Source organism: Patagioenas fasciata, chromosome 2, assembly GCF_037038585.1.
Source record: "Patagioenas fasciata isolate bPatFas1 chromosome 2, bPatFas1.hap1, whole genome shotgun sequence".
Taxonomy (NCBI): Eukaryota; Metazoa; Chordata; class Aves; order Columbiformes; family Columbidae; genus Patagioenas; species Patagioenas fasciata.
Window position 1 is genome coordinate 5,152,732 of NC_092521.1, and position 23,057 is coordinate 5,175,788.

Here is a 23,057-nt window from a genome sequence, read left to right on the forward strand (position 1 = left end):
GTGGATGAACCATCCCTGGAGACATCCCAAGCCAGGCTGGACGGGGCTCTGAGCAACCTGAGCTGGTGAAGATGTCCCTGTTCGTGGCAGGGGTTGGACTGGATGAGCTTTAAATGTCCCTTCCAACCCAAACTACTCTAGGATTTGACAATTTTTGAATAGGACTGGAAAAATATACCGTTCTCCTGACAAAAACTGAGAAGACATCTTCCCCAGGGTGGCATGTGGTATCAGACTTCTGTCAACCTCCTTCAGAGCCACTTGTCGTCCTTCTTTGCTGCACTTGCCACAGAAGACTTTTAAATGGAGCCCTGTCATGCTTAAGGGATCACTATGAATTATTATGGACCAGTAGCACCCTTCCCTGCCGTGACTACGATTCTTTCTCCTATGTGCTAATTCCAGCTGAGTCAATACCTTCTTCCACCTACAGTCTCAAGACATTCACCGCAATATTTAATCCTGTTGCATATCCAGCGAACAAGCTTGAAAATTTTCCACTTAGTAAAGCTTCACTTTTCTTTTTTTTTTTTCATCCTTTCTTCCTCCCTTTGGAAGGGTGATAAATGACTGAAAATCCAGAGATGATAGAAGCTCTTCATTCATCAGCTACGGTTGCAAATCCTCCTGAAGTCGAGTGTGGGAACCGCGTCTGGGACAAAGCATGGCCCCGAGCCCGGACGTGCCTTCTCCACCTTAACAGCAGCATCTGCTTCCCAAAATGGCCTGTTCTGCGCTATCTCAGGCACAACTTGAAACTTTGCAGCTGTTGCCACTCTGAGTCTAGCTCTAAATCCAGCAAACAGGGAGAGGCTGGGATAGTGGGGGAGTGCAGGGTGCTCATTATCCTGTGCACAGGGATGGGAACAGAGCTCTCGCGCATCACGCAGAAGAACAAACCCAAGTCAGTCCTGGATAAGAAGGGCCAGGCCATCCCTGAGCAGGTGAACAGAGCATAGGTACCAATATCTCATCCTGGAGAAAAGTCTCCTCTTTCTTTCAGTCTTGCATTAGTAACTCCAAAGAACTATTCTCTAAGTACAAAAGTTTTGTTGACAGGCTGGGGAGAACTTAAGCATTTGCCACCGTAGACAATAAGAATCACAGAATCACAGAATGGTTGGGGTTGGAAGGGACCTCTGGAGATCATCCAGTCCAACCCACCTGCTAAAGCAGCTACACCTAGAGTAGATCACACAGGAATGCATCCTGGGTCCAAGTTCATTCACCCCACTCAATATTGAACCATAGGTTGGTTTCTTCTCTTTTGTTCTTCCCCCCGTTCAACTCCCAAGATGGAAGGAAGTGAAGGTAAAGTTATTACCCAGACAGGACTCATGGAGACTTTCCAATCACACTTGCTTTCCAAGTCCTAAGGAAAAGCAGATGAGAGCCCAGGCACGCGCCTGAGCTGGAGGTCAGTGGTGAAAGGCTGGATGCCTGGATCAGGGGGCACACAAAGTCAAGCAGGATGTTCCTGAGACTGGGGGAAGAATCTTCCCCTCGATGTACAGAAATTCAAAGTAGAAAATCAATAAATTAACCAGACAAAAAAGATCAGCTCTGTCTTCCTGGGAAAGATCCAAGGGTGAAAAACTAATTCCAGAAAATGAGGTCAACCTTCTCTAATAACCATAGCTACTGTTTGTGCTCCAGTGAGACATGCATGTGTGGAGTTTACCTCTCCTCTATTTATGGATTTGGCCTTTTGACCTGGAATTCAATGCCTCTCAGTTGATCCTGTTGTGTTGTGACGGGCTATATTCTGCATGTTTGTTGCATTGGCACCGGTGTTGCCTTTATCTAACGGGTGAGGGAACAGAGCAGTCCAGGGCTGACACTAAAATCCAGCATCCACGCTTCTTGTCCTTCTAAACAACCACATTTGATGCAAGTCCTCATTTTATTTTTTTCTGCCTGTATTCCCAGAAGGGACCTCTAAAGCTACCGTAAAACCTCCCAGAGATAACATCTGTGCAAGCCCCACAAAAGATGGCTTTCTTGTACCCAGTTTAGAGCAGGAAATATCCCATCATGAGGAAGGACTTTAGGGCATTTGGGAGATGTAAGTCTTTACAACATTCATCAGCAGAGACAACTTGAAAGTTGGTCACGTGTTTTGAACCCACCTCAACAAGGTGATAGTTTATTACACTTCGCCCAATCTCAGTTTCTTCTCATGCAGCCCAGAGTGATGGGACACTCAAATCTCCACTCTCAGGTGGACCTATACCCACAATGACCCCACCATCAGTAGTGAAGGGCAGTGTGAGGATGGAGGAACATGTTGGCGGCCTCCTTTGTGAAACCTCAGACTCTCTGTTTCCACCTTTGACTCATCTATGCTCAGCCACTTCAGCCCAGTTCTTGGATAGATCTTATTAACTCCTCTCCCAGATGACTGCAGCCAGAGCATCACTGAAGTTGCAGGGTCACCCTTTGTCCCCCAGTGCCAGGTTTCTTCTCAGGGTCTGGGCAGCTGGAATGGCTCAAAGCATGTCACAGGCTTTGTGGCATTTGGTCCAGCACCTTGCAACTGCCTGAGATGCTTCTGTGTAATCCTAATTCATATCAGGAAGATGAAAAGAGAGGTGTTTTCCTCTTGTGTCACATAGTGGCATTGCGGTGGTGAGTTCTCAGCAAGGAGATTTTGCTCCCACAGACACAAAGAAAAACTGACCTGGGGAGGGGACAAGGGGAGCACAGGAACATCAGTTTTAGTTTACTAGAGAAGTTCGGGCATTAGCACCGTGAGGAAGGCTGGAGGCTTCTTTAGCGTTTCCAGCACTTCATAAATTTCAGAGAGATTTAGGGCAAGGAGCCAGATGTTTGAGGAGAAATTCTGAACGCTAAAGACAAGTGGAAATTTCTTTTTCTTTTTCTTTTTTTTTTTTGGTAGTGTGTATTTTTTCCCATTAGTTGCAAGGCTATATTTAGAAGAGAGGGGGGGAGAGAGAGCACGCGAGAGGGAGATTAGGCATTTCTTCTTATTCTGTAGTCACTCCAGTTGTTCTGCTTGTAGGAACAGATGTCTCTTTCCTGGGGCGACAGTATTCAGATCCACGAGGAAATTTTCATACAGGCAGCTCCTCTAACATAGAAGGAAGAACGGACCAGAGGTAAGTCAGTATGTCGTGGAGGAATAAAGGGACCGTTGCAGTGAATGCTTTGGAATATTGGTCACAGAGAAAGGGGGGGCATGGGATGGGAGAGGTGACAGTGGGTGACCAGACCCTAAATCCAAAGTGGAAAGGAGAGAGTCCTGGCAGGGATGGTGGTGAGAGGGTCCTGCTCCAAACACATGGATGAGCAGCTCAGGAAGTCCCTGTCTCTGCTCATGCAGCAGGTGTGGAAGTTCATCAGGTGCCCGACCTGGAGATCCAGGCTGTGAGCTTCTCTGCTCTTGGGTTTTGGGGCAGTGCCATGATATTTGGTTGTTTCCCGAGGAGATGAAGGGTGATGAAAAGTGTGTGAAGGTGCTGGTTTTCCCCCATTGAAAAGCACTATACCAGCCCTTGTGAGGTGTGGGGTGATGTTTTGTTTGCTTCTGTGTATTCCCAGGCATAATGGAATTTTGGGGAAATGCATTCAGGCAGGTTTCGGAAGCCAGGAGAAGAGTCAGGGCACTGCCTGGCACAGGGTCAGCTGCGGCTGGGGATGTTTTACCTCTGTTTGGCCGTGCAGCAGGGTGCAAACTGAGCTCTAGGAAAAAGATGCTGTTTCCTTCCTCTGAATCCGCTTGCTGGGTCAGTCTAAGGAGAAATAGAACCTTTTGAAGGTCCTTAACCAGGCTCCTTCAGAAAAGCCCCCTGCTTTCATAGAAACACATCCACTAACAGCTCGAAGTTTTTCCAGGTTAACCTGGAAAATCCAAAACTTACAAATCCCTGAAAGCACTGGTAGAACAGTGCTTAACAAAGGAAACTGCAGAAACCAGTCTCCCAAAGGGTTAAGATCTGGTTTTCCATCCTGGGATGCCTCAAAACAAAGTCTGCTCCCTGACCAGGTCTCCCATCGCACTGTGTTCCCTGGGCCAAGCCCAGGAATAGCTCCGTGCCTCAGTTTCTCTCCAAAGCTAACAGAACAGCAAAACTTGAAGTGAGCTCTGGGCTGCAAAGCTGCATCCATGGTGGGCTGGTCTGATGCTCATGGGGCACCAGACCCTCTCCTCAATGCATCACCCCTTCATCTCTTCCAGCATTTGTGTCACCTTCATTCTCTGTGCTCCTTGAGGTGCGAGCGTTGCTCTTCCTGTCCCGCATCCCTGGGCCATGCAGGACCCCAGGTGTTGCTCAACAACAAACCTCTGCTGCTACTCTTCCCCCACTGTCCTTCTCAGGCTTTTTGCCAAAGGACAGAGCCAGCAGGCAGCTGAAGGCAGAAAGACAGAAAAATGGTCAACGATTGCTAAATTTGCAATTTAAAAATTCCTTTTCGAAAGCAAGCGGCAATGCACAGGCCAAATGTTGCTCAGTTTAATGTCCTGCAATGTTTTTTGCACTTGCCTGCAAAGTTCCTTTATGTACCTAAATGGTAATTTTTACTGCAGGGTTCTTCTTGTACAGAGCCACAATAGCTGTTATTCCAAACTGACATTTCTAGCACTTGGTCCCAGGCACCCTTGAAGTGCCAGATGTGTTACTGTAACCCCAATAAAATCAAATGCATTTCTCTTCTACTCTTACAACCTCCCAAGAAAACAGCCACAAATCCGTCTCTACCGGCTGGACCTATAAAACTTCGAATCCACGTTTCTTTCCAGATCCAGCCTTTAAAAATATTTAAATCATCTTGGAAACAAATTTCTCCTGACAATATAAGCTTCCCCTTCATGTTATACTCATGCATAAAGGACAGAGAGGGATACACGCAGGAGGTCATGTTCTGATTTCTCTTAGAGTATCAAAGCTAGAAATACACAGCAGCTACTGCAGAGATGTCACTCTGTGCTCCCTTGTGACAAATGACGCTTGGGACTAGCCCTGACAGGCTACGAGATACTGGTCTTTTAAATGCTAATAGTATGATTTATAGAGCGTTCACCAAGACACTTAATATTTCTGTCACTCCAAGGCCAAGATCTGGCAATGCAGAAAAGAAGGACAGGAATAAAGTGGTGGTATCAATAAGGCATTGTAGATGGTTAAACTTTTTGGGGGGACTTTTCAGCATGGTATAAACAAGAAAGCAGAGGTGTAAGCCCTTTATTAGCACTTAAAAGTGACCAGAACTAGCAAGCATCACTAGAGATGTGCTGGGGGACCTCTGGGTGCCCACCGCTGCTTTGGGTGCACATTTTCAGGTATGGAGAGGCAATGAATGTACAATCCCACTTCTTGTTTGTTTGTACGGGTATATCTGTGCTCTTGCTCTCACAGGTTGTGGCATTACTGCTGCAAATGGGCATAGAGAAGGTATAAGCTCATAAGGAATCTGCCAGCACATGAATCTACTGCTCTGTGTATCTCTGGGAGCTTCATTCCGTATTTTCCACGTGTGCTCAGGACAGGGATGCAGGAGGACCATGCAGATCTTCCCAAGGTTTAAATAGATTGTTTCTGGGGTGTTCAGGGCTGGTGATCCATCACCTGGTTTTAAGCAGCAGGTTCAAGCCTAGACATAGAGAGTGAGCATCTGGGCCAAGCCAAGTGGCCTCCCTTCCACCTGGGTCCCTTTGCTCTGTGAAGAAGAGGAATGCAGGTTGGAGAGCTGTGTTCTTCTTCTTCTATCTGGCAATGATCCCTCATGGCCTAGGATGATCTGTTGGACTAAATCATTGCTTGAGCACCAACAGGCAATTGCTTACCCCAAACGGAACCAGGCGTCCCAACAATACTCATTGCTCACCCACAGGAGGGCATTGGAGAGGGAGGACCACATGTAGGTTAATTGGGCACATGAGGCAGGAGGCAAATGGCTCAAAAGCACATCACCAACACCAGCTCAACAACCAATATTGCATTAATCTCCACACATCCTTGTCCTGTGATTGCCTACGTGACTTGAAGGACAACCCCTGGCTATGCCAGGAACTGGACATCCAAGTTTTTCCTCTGGCCAGATGGCAACTGTAGAGATTAAAAATTCAGTAGGTGGGTTTTAATCCTTCTTGCTATTGGGCAAAGTAAGTTCACACCTTTCTCCTTCCAGACCAAGGTTGTAATTCAGCATGTGACCATTCAAACCACTGGATAAAGCAGGAATTGCTGGCCATCATGCTCTTCATTACATGTGGGCAAGCATGCCATGGCTGACCAGTGCAAACACCAGGCAATTCGCTATCAACTGTCCCCAATCAGGCTGATTCTGCCATGAGAAAGATATTATTTGGTGTAACTCTGAACTTATTTCACTTCAGAAAAACAATGAGAGGTAGACAATGTTCTCTCTTTAAAACAAAACGAAACCAAGGCCATCCAGCCCTGTTTGCACTGTTTCAATGCCAAGGCAATTGTGACTTTGCAGGGAATAAGGCCTAAATGGAAGGGCATGTGGTGGTGAGTGCTGCAAACTCCTTACAGGTTCAATTAGAGGAAACAAAGATCACTCTCTGTGTGTTTGTCGGCTCTGATTTCCTCCGTCCTCCTAATGTTTTTCGATCTGTTGGCTGATTTCAACCACAATTTGGCAGGAGGGAAAGATCACCTCAGTTTTCAGGAAATTAGGCAGCAAAGAGAGGAGAAAGTCAAACAAGTGTCAGAGCCAAGGGAAGAGCTGGAATGTGAGTGCTCATTAAGGCAGCCAAGTGTCCACATGGGAAAAAGTTATAATAAGCATCTCAACCAGGGCAAAGCATTCATTCTACCCTGCAAGACACGAAACCATAAGAAAGCAGGTGGCATTTAACCTGATGCTCACAGGACTATGTGTTTTGTGTCTCCAAATTACCTTTTTTTTTTTTTTCCCATGGTTTTGGAGGGGGACGAATAATCCAACTCTGTCCAGCTGCCCTCAGACCTTGAGGCTTCTAGGGGACATCCATGCTCAGGAATCAAGTGAGAGCAGAGGTTTGATTCCCAAAAATATTGGACCTTTCCCATTCTGGGAATAGCTCAATTTCTGCTTCAGAGTGGGATATTGCTCCTCCGGACATTAGCTCCCATCTCAGAGCCTGAGGGCTAAACGGGAGCCAAGTTTTCACCTTCAGCAGCTGTATTAATTCTTCTCCTCTCCTTTTCTCCCTCAGTTCCCACTGCCAGCAAACCCACCCTCCCCAGGCTGAGCATGAGGAGCACAGAACAAGCTCTACCACGTATAGGGCAAGGTCCTCGACATGCACAAAAACACCATATTTGGCCAGTTTGAGCCAGAGTTGAGCGAGAGCTTGCCAGAAGGAGAATCATACAATTTAAATTGAAAAGAGAGTAGGTTTAACCCTTCATTTATAAATAGGAGGATAAATCACCCTGGGAACTTTAAACACAGAAAGGCTGCAAAACTAAACACATGCTGCTGGCATCCCAGGCAGCAGAGTAACACCAGCAGGTAAGGGAGATGGGGGGATGATAGAGGAGCCAGCTTCCCATATCAGATATTCTGATTCAGGACAGGGAAATGAGAAAAGCTGAAGCTGTTTATACTAAATAACGCTCACTCTCACTTGTTAACATCCTTTTCATCTTTCCAGTCGTGGTGCATGGCTCTCTTGTTCTCTGGGTCTGCACACCGAGATCCTATCTGCACACACCAATAAATAACCCTTTTGGAGAGCAGTTACGACAAAGCTCAGTTGCCTGACCTGCCTTTTGTTTTGTATCTCACTACTTGAAATGCTGAGCCCAATCCAAAAGTCCCCTGGGTTAAGGAAACGAACCCCGTTAACTTCAGCAAGTGGAGGGTGAGGCTTAAGGCTGACACCAAGCAAAAATTTGGGTGGAATGAAATACAGGATGGTTATGGATACCTTGCTTGGGCAAACGTAGCACTGAGCTGCCCGTGGTAAATGAAGAAGTGATGCCGAGCAGCAAGCGAGCGAGGGATGAGGCTGCACGACCTGTTTTCAGCACAACAACCATCTGTTTCCTATTTGGCCCAAGAGTGATGGAATTGGTTGCGTCAGGCAACAATGAGAAAATATTTCAGAGAAAGTCCCCCTCTCCCAGTGCTGAGCAGGGACCTTTATCAGAAACCAGGTCAACTTCCAGTCCCTATCCCTCCCCTTATCCCGTTTCTACCCAGATGCTTGCTGTACTTTTAAGGAAATACTACCCACAGTCTCACAGCCAGACAGACAAAATGCAGCCTGAGAGGTATAATATAACAGCATAAGCCAACTGGCACTGTCAGACAGCGCTCACAAGGATTCATGTTTACCCATCTTGGGCTTTGGAGACTGCCAGCTCCAGGAAACAGGGATTGCATGGAAATCTGGGGGGCTGAGAGCTAAAATAGGCAAGAAGAGGGCTGAGCTCCAAACTCTTCGAAGACTTTAGGAAGGGGTTTAGAACAAGGGTTGCTTACTCTGCAAGCAAAGGTGATTGTGGCTCTTGTAGCTCTGCATGAGTTCATGCCAGAGATGCAAGCAATAAATTGCATTAAAAATAATAAAGGTTTGCAGAGGCTGCAAAACTTCTCTTGTATTTAGCCATGACCTCCGCCGGCTGTTATATGCAGCTACACGTAGCTGAACTGATTCATTTTAACACCTGCATGAGTATTTCTGATGGCAGAGAGAGAAACTTGGTATAATTTTTTGTGATGGGGGTGGGGGTGGCAGAATTGGGAACCTTTGGAAACATTTGCCTTTCCTCGGACGCGAGGTCACGCTGCCATTCTGTGCCTTGTTCAGCCCACTGCGAAAGGGGGCAACGCACCTTTGTCGAGTGCTTGGAGACCCACGATGGAAAAACACTTAATAGCTGTGAACCAGGGGGTTTGGTCCAGCTCCATTTCGTTGAAAGAACTCAGAGGAATGTTGTTGCTTTGCCAGTCCAGCTCTCCACCCCTTCTGCTTGTGAGACAAGAGATGAGGGCAGACCCACAAAGACAGGAAAAGGCCACTCAACCAAATATCCATCAGTAACAATCTGATTTGGAGAAGACTTTTCCCACTGCAGCCCAAAAGGCAGTTTTTCCACAGCCTTTCAGTGAGGAAATCTCCAAAATTAATTCAATTTGTTGGGACTTCTTTCATGTATTTGCTTGGATTTTGAGTTCACACAGGGCAGTGATGGACTGGGAAAAGCCACAAACTTTAATTCAGCTCCTCCCTTACATAATCAATCTGACAAACAAAATGCTACCTAGTTTTTAGCTGTTTACTATAGCTGAAGTTTAATTCACTGCCCGTGGGGCTCAGTGGAAGAGGTGACTGTGTAAGCCATCACACTGTAAATGCTGACGATTTTAATTTCTGTATATGGACTGTACTCAGGGGATCCTTCTTCTATTAGTCTGTAAAGTGCCTCAGTAACATTGTGAGGATGAGGAACGTCTGAACGCATTTTGAGTTACTGATTTCACTGAGGAAGGAAAGGAAAAATATAAGATGAATATCTGGTGTTCATGATAAAGGATCTGAGCCTGAAGAAAAATCTCTCAGAGGCAAGCTACTAACGAGATGTAAAATCAGAGAAAACAACCAATACATTAGAATTACAAAAAGAAGACAAATTCATACACAACTCAATACACTCCAGGGCATGCTAAGGGGTGGCATGGCTGATTTTGTCTTGTCCTCTTGGTCGACTACCTGAACGAATACAGATATAAAAGCTTACACTGCATTCAAGGGGCAACCAAGTCTTTATTTGTTGGTTCTCACTGGTGCAGTGACTTATGTAGTGCTCCTCTTGAAAGCATCTGCAAAGAGAATCTGGGAGCAGATCCAGGCATCTGCTCATTTCAGTTTGTTTTTGTAATTAAAGAGTGATACAAACAAACAGAGATCAGATGGTGAGAATATTAGAAAATCATTAGAAAGTGGGCCAGCATTCTGCATCCTCTTCATGCATCTTTCTCAGGTGCCAGACTTTGCAATTCCACTACTTTCAGCCAGTCTTGGGTCCATTTTTTCCTGTTATTCGTTGATCACGTTCTTGGCACAAATGTAAAGAGACAAGAATCTCTCCCAGGAGTCTGCAGGCTCATCCAGACCCAGACAAAATAATATGAACATGTGTGCTACTTTGGCTGCCACCAGAGTACAGTGCAGGGTGAGGTAATCTGGTCATTCCTGAAACACAAGATATTCCAAGGTCCGGTTGCTGCTGGAGATGGTCCAGGCATAAAAGTGGACAGAAATTAGGATTGCTCCTCTTTGCCAAACAGTTCTTTGGGACATTACAGATGGTGTGATCCCAGGCTTTGGAATTGCAGACCTGCAGCATAATCTGGCACTGGGTTTGATCTAAGGAGGGCTTTATGGTTGAACACTGATCATTCCAATGGATAATTCAACTACTTGAGCTCGAGTGGCTACCTAAACAGAACAAATTGCCATTTCATTATAAACATCATTCCAAGTTCAAGGATATTAAAGAACATCTTTTTCTTTCACACCGCTTCCATAGAATAGATGAGAGGCAAGAAGAAACTAGAGCCACCACCAGGCTCCAGGCCTACCGACCTAAGCTCCATCATGATGGCAAAGTCACTTCACCGAGAATTTCCAGAGGGAAAATATTCTAAATTCTCAAACCTAATCTCTGCTTTTACCCAACAAATGTTCTGCTTTGAGCTCTCCTGGCTTGAATGAACCATATAGAGTAACCATGACTAGACCGCAAAATCCCATGAGGACACTGGATCTTGAATGTTGATCATTTACCAAACATACTTCATTCCTAGACCTCTCCAAAGTGAGAAGAAGCAGGAAAGCACCCACACTTAGGTCACTCAGTCCTCCACAGAAGGCAGCCTGGCCATATCGTATGACCCTATTCACCAGTACAGGCTGGGAACTGCTCTGCTGAAAAGGACACGGGTGTTATGGTGGATCTTGGGCTGAAAGAGAAGCAGCAAGCAGTGTGCACTTATTGCAGACAAGGCAAAGTACATACTGTGACACATCAGAAGGTTCATGGTCAGCAGATGGAGAGAAGCTATTACCTCTACCAATTCATCACTGGTGGGGTGTCCAGTTTGGGAGTGCTCTATTCAGGGGAACCTTAAAGGACAGGAGAGGATCCAGCAGAGGCTTTACAACGATGGGAAGAATGCATGAGTACAACCTGAAGCCAAACAGATGGAAAGTGGCTCTTCAGAGGACTTGGGGCTCCTGGTGAACACCAAGTTGCACATGAGCCGGCAACGCACGCTTGTGAGAAAGGTGGCCAACAACATTCTGGGTTGCCTTAGGAGGAGCATTGCCAGCAAGTTGATGGAACTGATCCTTCCCCTCTGCTCAGCACGGGTGAGATGTATCAGAAGTGCTGCATCCAGTGAATGCACAGAGACTTGGGAATCTCTTCTCCCAAATCTCGATTCCCCAGATCTTTATTCCAGAGAGCTGGAAGCCTTCTGCTTTTGTCAGGAGGCGCAGAGGAGTTCAAGAGCTTGAGAATTACGGCTAGCAGGGATTTGTAGTTCATTAGCCCAACAAGTTTGGTGGCTGGGCAGGAAATGTCTTTGGCACTTATCAGGCAGGCTCAGAGCTGCTGTGATGTTCTCTGGACCCAGCTGGGACTGTGCCTGCAAAAGACTTGCTTTTGGCCAGCAGGAACTCTCCTGAGGACCCACTTCGCACTGGAAGTCTTCTGACCTAGATAGCTTCCTCCAACAGCTTGAAGCGTCTCACAGGCAATGAGACACCTTCAGGCCATCCTCCCGATCCCCATAAACAGCAAAAAGGATTAGTGCAGGCAGAAAGACAGCTGCCAGAGGATGGGGCATGCTTGGAGCACCTGGATCTCCAGAGTCCTTCAGCAGCTCAAGCCTCCCTCATTGAGACACGCAGCCTGGGCGCATCGCGTTTCCTGGGAGCTCTGCAAGACGTGTTTGCAGCTCCTCGTCTCCTACACTTCCACACTTGGCTCTTTGGTAGCAGCAATTTCAAACGCTCATAACTCAAGTCTTTCAGCATCATTCTCTGCTGATTCAAGCTGATTTTTTTTTAACCTCGAAGTCCTGCCCGGGCGCTTTGAGATATTCCAGACATTTTTCAACCATTTATTTTTATTGAAACCAGACAAGTCTCTGTATATATTGGGCTTTTTTTACAGATACCTTTTTAATACACAAATCAGTTTAAAATAGTGTATAAGTCAGGAGTGATTTGCAAATTAAACTGTCAAATCCTGGCAGGAGTAGCGGCTGACACCCTTGGTTTGAAATCTCCCAACTGCTGTTGCAGTGAGTGCAGGTCTCTAGAAGATGTCATACAACCTGCTTGTGCTTTTCTGGAAATTCAGCCATCCTTTGACTTCAGGAAAGTCTTACAGTTCCTGAAAATGCTACTGCATGTAACTCTCTAATGGGATCACCTGGCCAAGGGAAGGGATGTGATATTTTAGGAGTCAGATGCTGGGGCTCTGATTGTGCCAAAAGGCTGGGCAAACGTCTTCTGGCTGCCAGCACTATCCTGCTCCCATGGCAGGGCAGGAAGAGACTCCAGCTGGGAAGAAGCTGCTCCAATGGAGGAAGGACTCAAAAGAATAAGCACCATGTTCAGGAAAACAGACTTCGTAGGAGCCTTATATTGGCCTAGCCCTCCCTGCCACAGGAGAAAATGGCCTGTGCCCTCCATGAGCACCAACACACCCTGCTTGGCTTCAGCAACCCCATCTACTTCTCTGGGCCATTTGCCATGCGGCTGCCCCAAACATGACCGTGTGTAGGTCCCCCGAATTTCCCTTATCCTTAACTGCCCTCAGCATGGTTCACATCTCTGTTCTTGTTCAGGCCTTAACACCACTTTTGCACAGGGTAGAGAAAGAGAAACTTGATGTGGGGATTGTGTGTGTCTTCTCCAAAACATTCAGGTAATTTCCTAACAATTAATGTAATCCCATAGTGGCAGATGAGACACTCAGAGAGTACAGCAATATATATAACTACTGAGGATGTACAAATACATTGGTTAAGATGTTCTTAGGTGATTTTAAGCCCTAAGGAATGCTGACATCAATATATCTCTGTTTGTTTTCTTGCAGATCACCGGTAAGTCAGTGACCATGCCGACCTCCTCAACCCAGCTGCCAGCCCTTGACTCTATCAACTCCACCCAGCAACCCAGCTCCAACATCTACTTGTTTTCCAAGTTCATCCACCCTGATAATGAACTGTATGCAGAATTTTACAGCCTGTGGATTGCCCTGATGGTGGTCAACACCATCATTTTCCTGGTGGGTGTCGTGTTGAACAGCTTGGCGCTGTACGTCTTCTGCTTCCGTACTAAGACAAAAACCACCTCTGTTATTTACACCATCAACTTGATTGTTACTGATCTCTTGGTGGGCTTTTCCTTGCCTGTCCGGATCATCATGTTCTACAGTGCAGGGGACTGCCTGAATTGTTCCCTGGTTCACATCTTTGGCTATTTTGTGAACATGTACTGCAGCATTCTCTTCTTGACGTGCATCTGCGTTGACCGCTACCTGGCAATCGTACAGGTGGAGGCCTCACGTAAATGGAGGAATCCCACCTGTGCCAAGGGCATCTGTGTCTTCATCTGGATCTTTGCCACTGTGGTGACTTTCTCCATCCTGACCACAGCTATACAGTTTGCCACGTGCTGCCTCTCCAAGATTCTGGTCCTGATGGTCTGCGAGTACTTCTTCCCTCTCATCATAATCATCTTCTTCACCACCAGGATTATGTGTGCCCTGTCCAAGCCCAGCCTCATGCACCAGAGTCGGGAGAGGAGAATGAGGGCTGTGCAACTCCTTATCACCGTTCTCATCATCTTCATGATCTGCTTCACTCCTTTTCACGTGCGACAGGTAGCGATCGCCATCAACCCAGACATGCCCCACAACGTCAGCCTCCTTGTCTACCATGTGACAGTGACTCTGAGTAGCCTCAACAGCTGCATGGACCCCATCGTCTACTGCTTCGTCACCAATAACTTCCAGTCAACCATGAAAAACATCTTCAGGAAAACCGAGCAACAGCAAAGCAGTGTGGACATCCTGGGTACAAATAAGAACTCCAACGCAATCATCGCCTTCTCAAACACAATAGCAAGGCCTGTGAGCTTGCCATCACCAAGCACTGTCCAGATATAACCCGCATCTGAGGGGACAAGCTGCAGTAAGCCAGTGTAATGATGCTGGAATATTTCTAGGATGCATAGTACTATTCTTTGACCTCTTTGGTTTTTAGGCCGAGGTTCAGAATGACAGAGGTGGAACCCTATGGTCTGTTTGGCAAATTGAACTTGCAATGCTGTTAGTACCAATACAAAAGACAGTCTTTTAATTACTGTTCCCAACAGGAAAGTTTTCTTTGTATTTTAATACAGACATTTTGCTAGCAACAAATTCTTTACTGTGGTTTTCTTTTTGTGTTTGACATCGTAATGTGATGCTCCTAGGATGACTTAGCAAGAAATCTGTTTTCTATTAAAGATTTTGAGCCTTGAGCATGTGCTTAAGAGCAAAGGATAAGAGGGACGTTTCCAGAGCTGTTCACTACTAAGACGATAGAGGCCAATGGAGTGGGAAAGAAAGTATTCTAACCCACCTTTCACTAGTAAATACTCATTTGTTTCTGAAAAAGTCTGGAGCTTCTCAGGGAAGAGAAGATGAAGTCAAGCAGTAAAGTCTCCTGTCACTATTTCAGCTATAAGAAAAAAATACATGTGGGTGTATATGTTTTCATACACATTGTCTGGGCTCGGGGAGAGGTTAAAAATATGTTCCACCTTCATTTGGATTGCTAAATCTCCTAAACTGCAGATGAGCATATAAAAAAGCTGTGAAAATGAACATGCTTTCCAGCAAACTCTGCTGTTGTGCTCTCTCTCCCTGAAGAATGGCCAAGATAAAAAACAGAACCAGACTACGATGCTATATTGCTCTTGTTTGCTTTTTCTTCCTGGCATGTTGTAAAATCAGGGCTTGCTGTCCTAATTCCCATTATCAATCCATCCACTCAGTCCCTTAAATGCCGATGCCTCCAAGGACAGAAAAAGAATCCTTCTCAGGCATCTAGTTTGAAATTCACCCTAGTACAAAGTCACTAGGATGATTTAAGACCCATGTTTAAAAGGTATGTGAGGCTAAGGATTGCCACAAAATTCTGTCCACAGTGGTAGGTAGATGTTTTACATTACATTGTACCAATTAAGCAATGCAAATAGAAAATAATATCCTAGGAAAACAGTAAAATCTGCCTCATGAACTGCAATAACTGTTGTTATTGCTCCATGGCTCCTCACTCACAGGCCTACTGCCCCTCCAGCTGGAAGGTTACTATGAGTGCAGCAAGCCTATTGAATAGCTTTTCCTGGCACTCCCTGGTGTTACCATCCAGAATGGCAGGTTTTAGTTACGCGTGGTCCAAGCTAGGGCATCCTAGAGTACACCACTCTCTACAACTGCCTGAAAGGAGGTTGGAGGATGGAGAGGGTTGGTTTCTTCTCCCAAGTAACAAGTGATAAGACCAAAGGAAATGGCTTCAAGTTGTGACAGGGAAGTTTTAGACTGGATATTAGGAAACATTTCTTCACAGAAAGGGTTGTTGGGCACTGGAACAGGCTGCCCAGGGCAGTGGTGGAGTCACCGTCCGTGGAGGTGTTTAAAAGATGCATAGATGAGGTTCTTAGGGACATGGGTTAGTGCCAGTGTTGGGTTAATGGTTGGACTCAACAATCCCGAGGGCCTCTTCCAACTAAAATGATTCTGTGATTCTACTCTGCTTCCCCGAGGTCTGACCATGGGACAGCCATCTCCATTTCACAGGAACATGACATAAGCAATACTTCAAACCACCTCTTGCAATGGAATTTGCAAGAGTTTGCCTCTTGCAGATGTATCATTTTTTTCCACTGTTTTTCTGATCAATCCAATGGCAATACAAATTCAGGAGTCACCATCATCGCAATACAGGGATCTATATGAGTTGTCAGGGATTGGAACAGGCTGCCCAGGGCAGTGGTGGAGTCACCATCCCTGGAGGGGTTTAAAAGGCATTTAGACGAGGTTCTTAGGGACATGGGTTAGTGCTAGAAACAGGTTATGGTTGGACTGGATGATCCTGAAGGTCTCTTCCAACTGAAATGATTCTGTGATTCTATGAGTATAGTTGTCTCTAGGAGCACTGGCTGTCCCAGTTCCTGTTCCAGACAGTGGAGTCCATGGAGAGTGATCCAGCTCACGGAAGAAAAGTCCCAGTTGAGTGACCGAGGTCTCCACATTGCCTAGATCTTCAGGGTTTAGCAGGACCCCAGACACCACCCGCACACAGAGACATTTTAATGCATCTTCATCCAGCATCAGTCCCCCAAGGGAAGGACTTAGTTGCCAACAGACCAGTGCCTAGTGCCATGGTAGGCATGATGGGGTGTCACCACACCTCAAGCTCCCACTGCATGAGTCTCTGGTTCTCCTGCAAGTCAGGTACTGTCCCAATGGCCCCAGCCTCAAGTATCCCAGAGCACTTGTTCTTGTTTGGGTGGCTGAGTCCCATGACTGAAATAAAATTATGTATCTGAAATCTACAAATGGGCAGTGTCAGTCAGCTGGTGCAGGGACCTACAGGTCTCACCCAGAACATCAGCATGATGCTGTCAGCGGCAGCTGGTCCATTAACTCTGGCTCTTCATTGTCCTGGGGCACAGTAATTGCCATTGCTGGGTATTGTGACATCTTTGAGGCTTTCCCAAGCAACAGAGCTGACTTAGTGTCCTTTCACTGGGCGCTCTATTGCTTTGGAGAGGATTCTCCTTACAAGAGGTTGTGTTGAGGGCCACCAACACTGTGGCACTACCTATGGGATGCAAGACTCTTGTGCTGGTCATTGTTTCCAATTCTAGACATGGTCATGAACGTGCGGAGCCTTGTCAAGGCCCAACTGTGCTGTGTTTTCTATCTGGCTCATCTCTTCCCTTATTCATCTGTAAATCACTGAGGTAGGCACCTACCAACCAACACCACCTCCCTGGCTGCCCTCTGTTAAATGATGGACCAGCCCACATGGATTATGCTCTGACTTCTGGACCCCTCAGTTCAGGAAAGAGATTGAAGTGCTGGAGCGGGTCCAGAGAAGAGCAACAAGACTGGGGAAGGGACTCGAACACAAGCCCTATGGGGAGAGGCTGAGGGAGCTGGGCTTGTTTAGTCTGGAGAAGAGGAGGCTTAGAGGTGAGCTCAGCACTCTCTAGAACTACCTGAAGGGCAGTTCTAGCCAGGTGGGGATTGGGCTCTTCTCCCAGGCAGTCAGTAATAGGACAAGGGGCCATGGGCTTCAGCTCTGCCAGGGGAAATTGAGGCTGGAGATTAGCAAGCAATTCTTTGCAGAGAGAGTGGTCAGGCATTGGAATGGCTGCCCAGGGAGGTGCTGGACTCATCGGCCCTGGAGGTTTTTAAACTGAGATTGGCCATGGCACTTAGTGCCATGATCTGGTCAATGGACTGGAGTTGGCCCAAGGGTTGGACTGGATGGTCTCTGAGGTCTTTTCCAACCCAGTCGATTCTGTGATTCTGTGACTTCTCGGCCAAGCTCGCCACTTCTTATTTCTGCCACCCTTTCCCACCAGCACCTCATTTGGAGAAAAATATTCTATGCTTCAAAGGTTTGCACTTCCCTGCAAACCCCAAAAACTCATGCCCACCAACCCACAACACACTCTCAGAACTTTCTACGCCATCTAAGCTGTTTATAATGAAAATGCGTGTCAGGTATACAGAGTTGTTAACGGTCCTGTCTTTTGCCAGGGCTGCTTCAGAGAAACAGGAGGGAAAGTGCAAGCTCCATGCATATCTTATTTTAGTTTCTTTGTTCCAACAAGTTACAACTTCACATCTCCCTTTCTTTTGCTATCAACAGTATTTTTGCCATATACAGAAATGTCTTAACATCTTCCTCAGTGCAGTTGCTCCTTTGAGGTCAGTAAAAAATCTCTAAGATTATTTGCTTAGATTTTTGAATTTCTAAACAGGGCCTCAGTTGGAGCTCTGTCTTTCTGCTGTAAATGTAACTTGTAGTAGTTTGAATTCCCTTTACTGTCAATGTATTATTCACTCCCCATAAAGGTCACCCGAGAATGGAAAAATCTCTTTATTTGATATTGCCTATTGCCTTATCCAGGGATTTCAGTTGTCCTTCTTCATTTTATACCAGCTCTAAAGCAGAGTCTGGTCTCTTAGCAAGAACACAGTATCCAAAAATTAGAAAGAGGCTAAATCATTCACAAACTAGCCTAATTTCACTGACATTTTCTGCTCTCTGTTTAATCCGTATTGTTTACACATCTTGCTTTACCTCAGGGTGCAGCACCTGCTAAATTTCTGTCCTATTTAAAGTCAGCCCTTTGTGCTCGGAGCACAGTGTTGAAAATCAGTGCCAAAAAATTCAGCTGTCGTCAGAAACTCTTCCAATGTCACAGTTTTGGTGGGCACCTTCCACTTCCCAGTCCTCACTGCTGCCGGAGCCTCTCTTGGTTCTCTGTGTTTCTGGAGGTTGGGGTGAGGTCTCTTGCCCCTCAAACTTCACCATCCTTCTTCTCAGGGTGTCTCTTGGGTTGCCCTTTAGCGATGACCAACAAGGATCACAACAGTCCTGTTCCTACCCCAACCTGCTCTTTCTCTGATGAGAACGTCACAACCAAAGCCACGCATGGCACAACAGGGAAGCCTCCAGTGGCAATATGAGTAACTCCATGCATCACTAAATACATGCAAGAATTGCTAAGGTAAAGCACATACAAGTCAGCTTTTTCAGGGCAGGCTTTTATGCAGAGTATTTAAAGATTTAGATGACAAATTCCCAATGGTTTCAAATGAAATCAGGCACTTAACAGCCTTTGAGGATCTGGGTCATTACCTAGAGGCTGGAATAGTAATAGGGATGGATGAGCATTGCATATGATACTACGACTACCAAGTCTGCGGTAGACAGAATACAGCATTCCCTAAAGAGCTTAACAGCAATAAAGAGCTCTGTAAAAAGCCCTGACCTTTCGGGGGAATTACAGCATTCACTCCTCTTTGATGTGCTGTGGTTCTCTTGTGAATCTAAAATCCTATAAAGTGAATTAGAAATATCCTCTTTTACCAGCAGCCCAGAGGCTAGAAAGGAAAAAAAATACTGTGAAAAATCTCACATGTTTTTCTTGGGGTCTCAGTGGTTGCTGGGACAAGAAATCCCTGCTAATCATGTGCTCGCCTGCCCGAGTCACAACACACAGATGTCTGTAGTTTTTGGCGTGCCAGGTAATGGGTATCCAGGAATAAAGTTTAACCTTTTTCTCTCCCTGCTGTGTTTTAAATGTGTTGCATGAAGCACAGCCAATGTTTCAAAGCGCTTCAGTCTTTGCAAGACGTTTATTACAGTCCAGAAACCTGCAGCGAGGCAGAGGTGCAGAATAACCAGCCCTCAGTCATACTGCAAACTTCTCTGGGCCCAGCAAAGCCAAAAATCTCCAGTTCTGCACCAGAAAAGGAGCCCTTGGCTCCGCACATGGGGTTATCTGCCAGGCTGGCTTCCTCCTGGGCTCTGAGCGAGCTCTGCCCTCCCTCCACAACCCTCTTGACAACTGCAAAGAGGAAACAGCAGAGCTCTGTGCAAAGGCAATTTCTTCCTTCCTTGTCCCTCTGGGGTTTGCTGCCCCTTCAGATGTGTGCACAAGTCTCATTAGTCAGTCTAATCAGCATTAATAATTACTGCTAGCAGGCTTGGCTTGCGGAAAGGCTGAGGAAATTGGGATTGCCCGTGTTAGGGCTATCAGCACAACCCATCTGCATTAGTACTGAATAAACACAGATCTGACACCTTGCTTGTTCTGTACCTGTTGGATGCGTCCTTCCAGGTGAGGGCAGGAGTGGATCTGGGCAAGGATTTGGGAGGAGAAGGCAGGTCTGATCCCCACAGCTGCTCCATGGTGGTGGAAGATGAGGAAGATGTTGCAGAATCAGACCTAGAGGAAGTAATAACAGAGGAAGAAAAGGAGAGGGAGTCAATGGGTTAAACAAGTGAAGCTCCACTGACGGAGGGATGGTGAGAACAAGGACGAGTAAGCTAATACAGGGGAAAGTGGCCAGGGAACATAGGGACCTGATATCCAGCAAAGGATGACACAGAAAAACAAGTGAGAGCTTGGCTTGTTTTTCCCCTTCTGGGCATCATTAGTCCCAAAACAGAAGCTCTGGGGAGGATTCCAGTGCTTGGATCAGAGCTGGAAGACTCCCATTTTAGGAAGAAAAAGCCTAAAAGCAAAGCACTTTATCCCCTTCCCATGGTGAGGCCCATGAAAGGGACAAAAGTGATCTCCCCACAACCAGCTGAGCTTTTGTGGTCTGGGGCTAGAAAACAGGAAGGTCACAGGAAGAGGAAGAGGCCCTTCATCCAACCACCCTTGCAAAGAGGGTGCAGGGGTGCAGGAAAGGACGTGGTGTGGTTGTGTGCTCAGGGGTGCAGGAAAGGATGTGGTGTGGTTGTGTGCTCATGGGTCAGTAGCATTGTGTATGTTGGCTACGTGATGCCAGGATGAAAAGGATATAAAGCTACTGGAGAGTGTCCAGAAGAGGCTATGAAGTTGGTGAAGGGTTTGAAGAGGAAGCTATATGAGAAGTGGTTAAAGTCACCGGGTTTGTTCAGCCTGAAGGAGACTGAGGGGAGACCTCGTGATTGTTACAGATTCCTCACAAGGGGAGGAGGAGGGGCAGGCACTGATGTCTTCTTTTTGGTGACCAATGGCAGAACCCAAGGGAATGGCAGAAGATGTGCCAGGGGAGGTTCAGGTCGGACATTAGGAAAATATTCTTCACCTAGAGAGCGGTGGAGCACTGGAACAGTTTCCCCAGGGAGGTGACACGGTCTCAAGCCTGACAGTGTTCAAGAAGAGACTGGACAATGTTCTCAGACACACGATGTGAACTGTGGAGTTGTCACATACAGGGACAGGAGTTGGACTCGAAGATCCTTGTGGGTCCCTTCCACCCCAGGACATTCTGTGATTCTGTGAGTAAGATCATCTCAGGAAGTCCTGGGTGATGCTTATGCTAGATGGTGCCACCTGAAATGTCACATCGCAGCATACGTCCCACGATCTGCAGGGCACCCAGGCAAACTGGGATATTGCAGCATGTCCCCAAGCACAAGAAATGACTGAGTACTTCACTGCAGTGCTTCGTAGTGGGTACTGGTCAGCTACGGGGACCTAACAGGGATGCAGGAGGGAATACCCACTGTAATACTCACTCCCCATCTCTTTGATCCCTTCTTTCCCACATGCAATTCCTTTTCCTCATGACCCCAATCTGCTCCATCCCCATTCCCTTTACTGCAGGATCCTGTCCCTTTATGTTCCAAGGTCTCCAGACCCTATCTGAAGAGAAGTCCCAAGTCCTGCCATTCTGGGTTTGTTTGCCATCACAGGGTGTATAGCTGTGAGCCTGCTGCTCTCTGGGACACACAGGCTGATGTTTTCCTCTTCTGACTGCTGACTGTCCATATAATCAACTACACAACAGTGACGTACCAAGCTGAGAAGAGGACATTGGCGCAGCAGAATCCCTAACCCTGGGCAAAGAACTAGCTTTACTTAGAGCTGGCTCTGTCCCTCCTGTAAACTCAGCAGATGGTGCAAAAAGCACCAAAACTTTCCTGGCAGAGATGTGAGATTCTCAGAGTATTTTATAATCTTACAGTGATGACATGATATCAAGATCTTATTTCATGAAACTATCCTTCCTCAGGATGCTTGACCATAGCATCAGAGATTAAATTCATTGAAGTATGAGTTTGAGTTTGAATACAAGTGATTTTGCTTTTCCTTCATGCCTCTATGTATTACAGAACTAGGAGCCCCACTCAGGACCGAGATTCTCCTTTCCAGCTGAATTTGCAACAAGAAAGAGTCTGTCAGATGAAATAAAGTTGAGTTTATGTGTAGTAGAAATTCCTTGGTCACTTCATGGCAATCTCAATGAGCTTCTGCCATCCCAGCAAGGAGGTGAGTAGCCCTCTCCCAAGCTCCGTTCCCCTTCTTCTATTTGCCTTAACCAACCCAAGTCTTCATACTGGGAAGGACAGACTGCTGTCCACCACCTGTCAACACTGGGCCGCAGAAAAGCAAAGGGAAACACTTACCATAGATGTTTAGTTTAAACTCCATTAATAGCAGGAAATTAAACAACTGGCAGCCCTTGCTGGTCTGCTTTCCTCATTGACTTGACAATATAAGCCCATCTTGGCAGCAACCCTCAAAAACGAAATGAAACGTGCTTAGGACCACAAGGAGAGAAGAAACAAAGGGATAATGTGGACGAGCATGTTATGTGTCACTCTTGTTGCATCCTTTTGTCTCAGTTTGAGCTGGAAAAAGAAATCTCTTTACCTGTCTCCTTCCAGCCCCACTCAGTCCAGTTGTCTCAGGTAACGCATCTGACTTGCAGCTGCTGTAAAAAGGGTTGAATGGAACGTGAAGAGCTGATTTTCCTTGAGTGCTCTGCTCTTGACTACAAGATGTGATCAAGCAGATGTGGTACAGCATGTAGATCTCTTGTAAGGAGGGAAAGGGGTCACTTCTGAAGAGCTTCTTGGTGAACTGTCTCGAAACTGCTCATTGAAAGATAAATGCGGGTAGAGGTCAAAATGGGCTGCAGTGCCATGCCTCAGTGGGCCAATGCGATCCAGAGTTTTGTTCTCACGTGGGTCATGGTGGGAAATATATTCGAGAACCAGCTGACCCTCAGACAGGCATGTAGAGACAAACAACACTCCGTGAATGTCTAGATTTGCCAGAATGGGTTTGATTTTGTCAAAATATCAGTCCAAGAGCTCTGATCCAAACGTATGTTCTCCAACCATGTCACCTTTGCTCTTCTCAGTAGGAACAGCCAAAGAGCAAGTACTAGTCTGAGCTGCATCCCCAAAAGAGGTATTATTGGTGATGCCCTGAAGGCTTTGCCTCTCTCCCTTGCAGAAGACACCTTGACTTCTCTTTCATCTCTCAG

At 46.4% G+C, this 23,057-nt stretch overlaps 1 protein-coding gene across 1 annotated transcript in view; it reads left to right on the top strand.

Annotated features, from left to right (window-relative positions):
• GPR20 (G protein-coupled receptor 20) overlaps nucleotides 1-17,204 on the top strand; it is a 29,375-nt gene extending 12,171 nt beyond the window's left edge. The window contains exons 2-3 of the mRNA XM_065831816.2: nucleotides 3,023-3,119; nucleotides 13,092-17,204. Of these exons, the coding sequence (XP_065687888.1) occupies nucleotides 13,113-14,165 (1,053 nt within the window). The 5' untranslated portion in view covers nucleotides 3,023-3,119; nucleotides 13,092-13,112 and the 3' untranslated portion in view covers nucleotides 14,166-17,204. The remainder of the gene's footprint in view (nucleotides 1-3,022; nucleotides 3,120-13,091) is intronic.
• The last annotated feature ends 5,853 nt before the right edge of the window (nucleotides 17,205-23,057 follow it).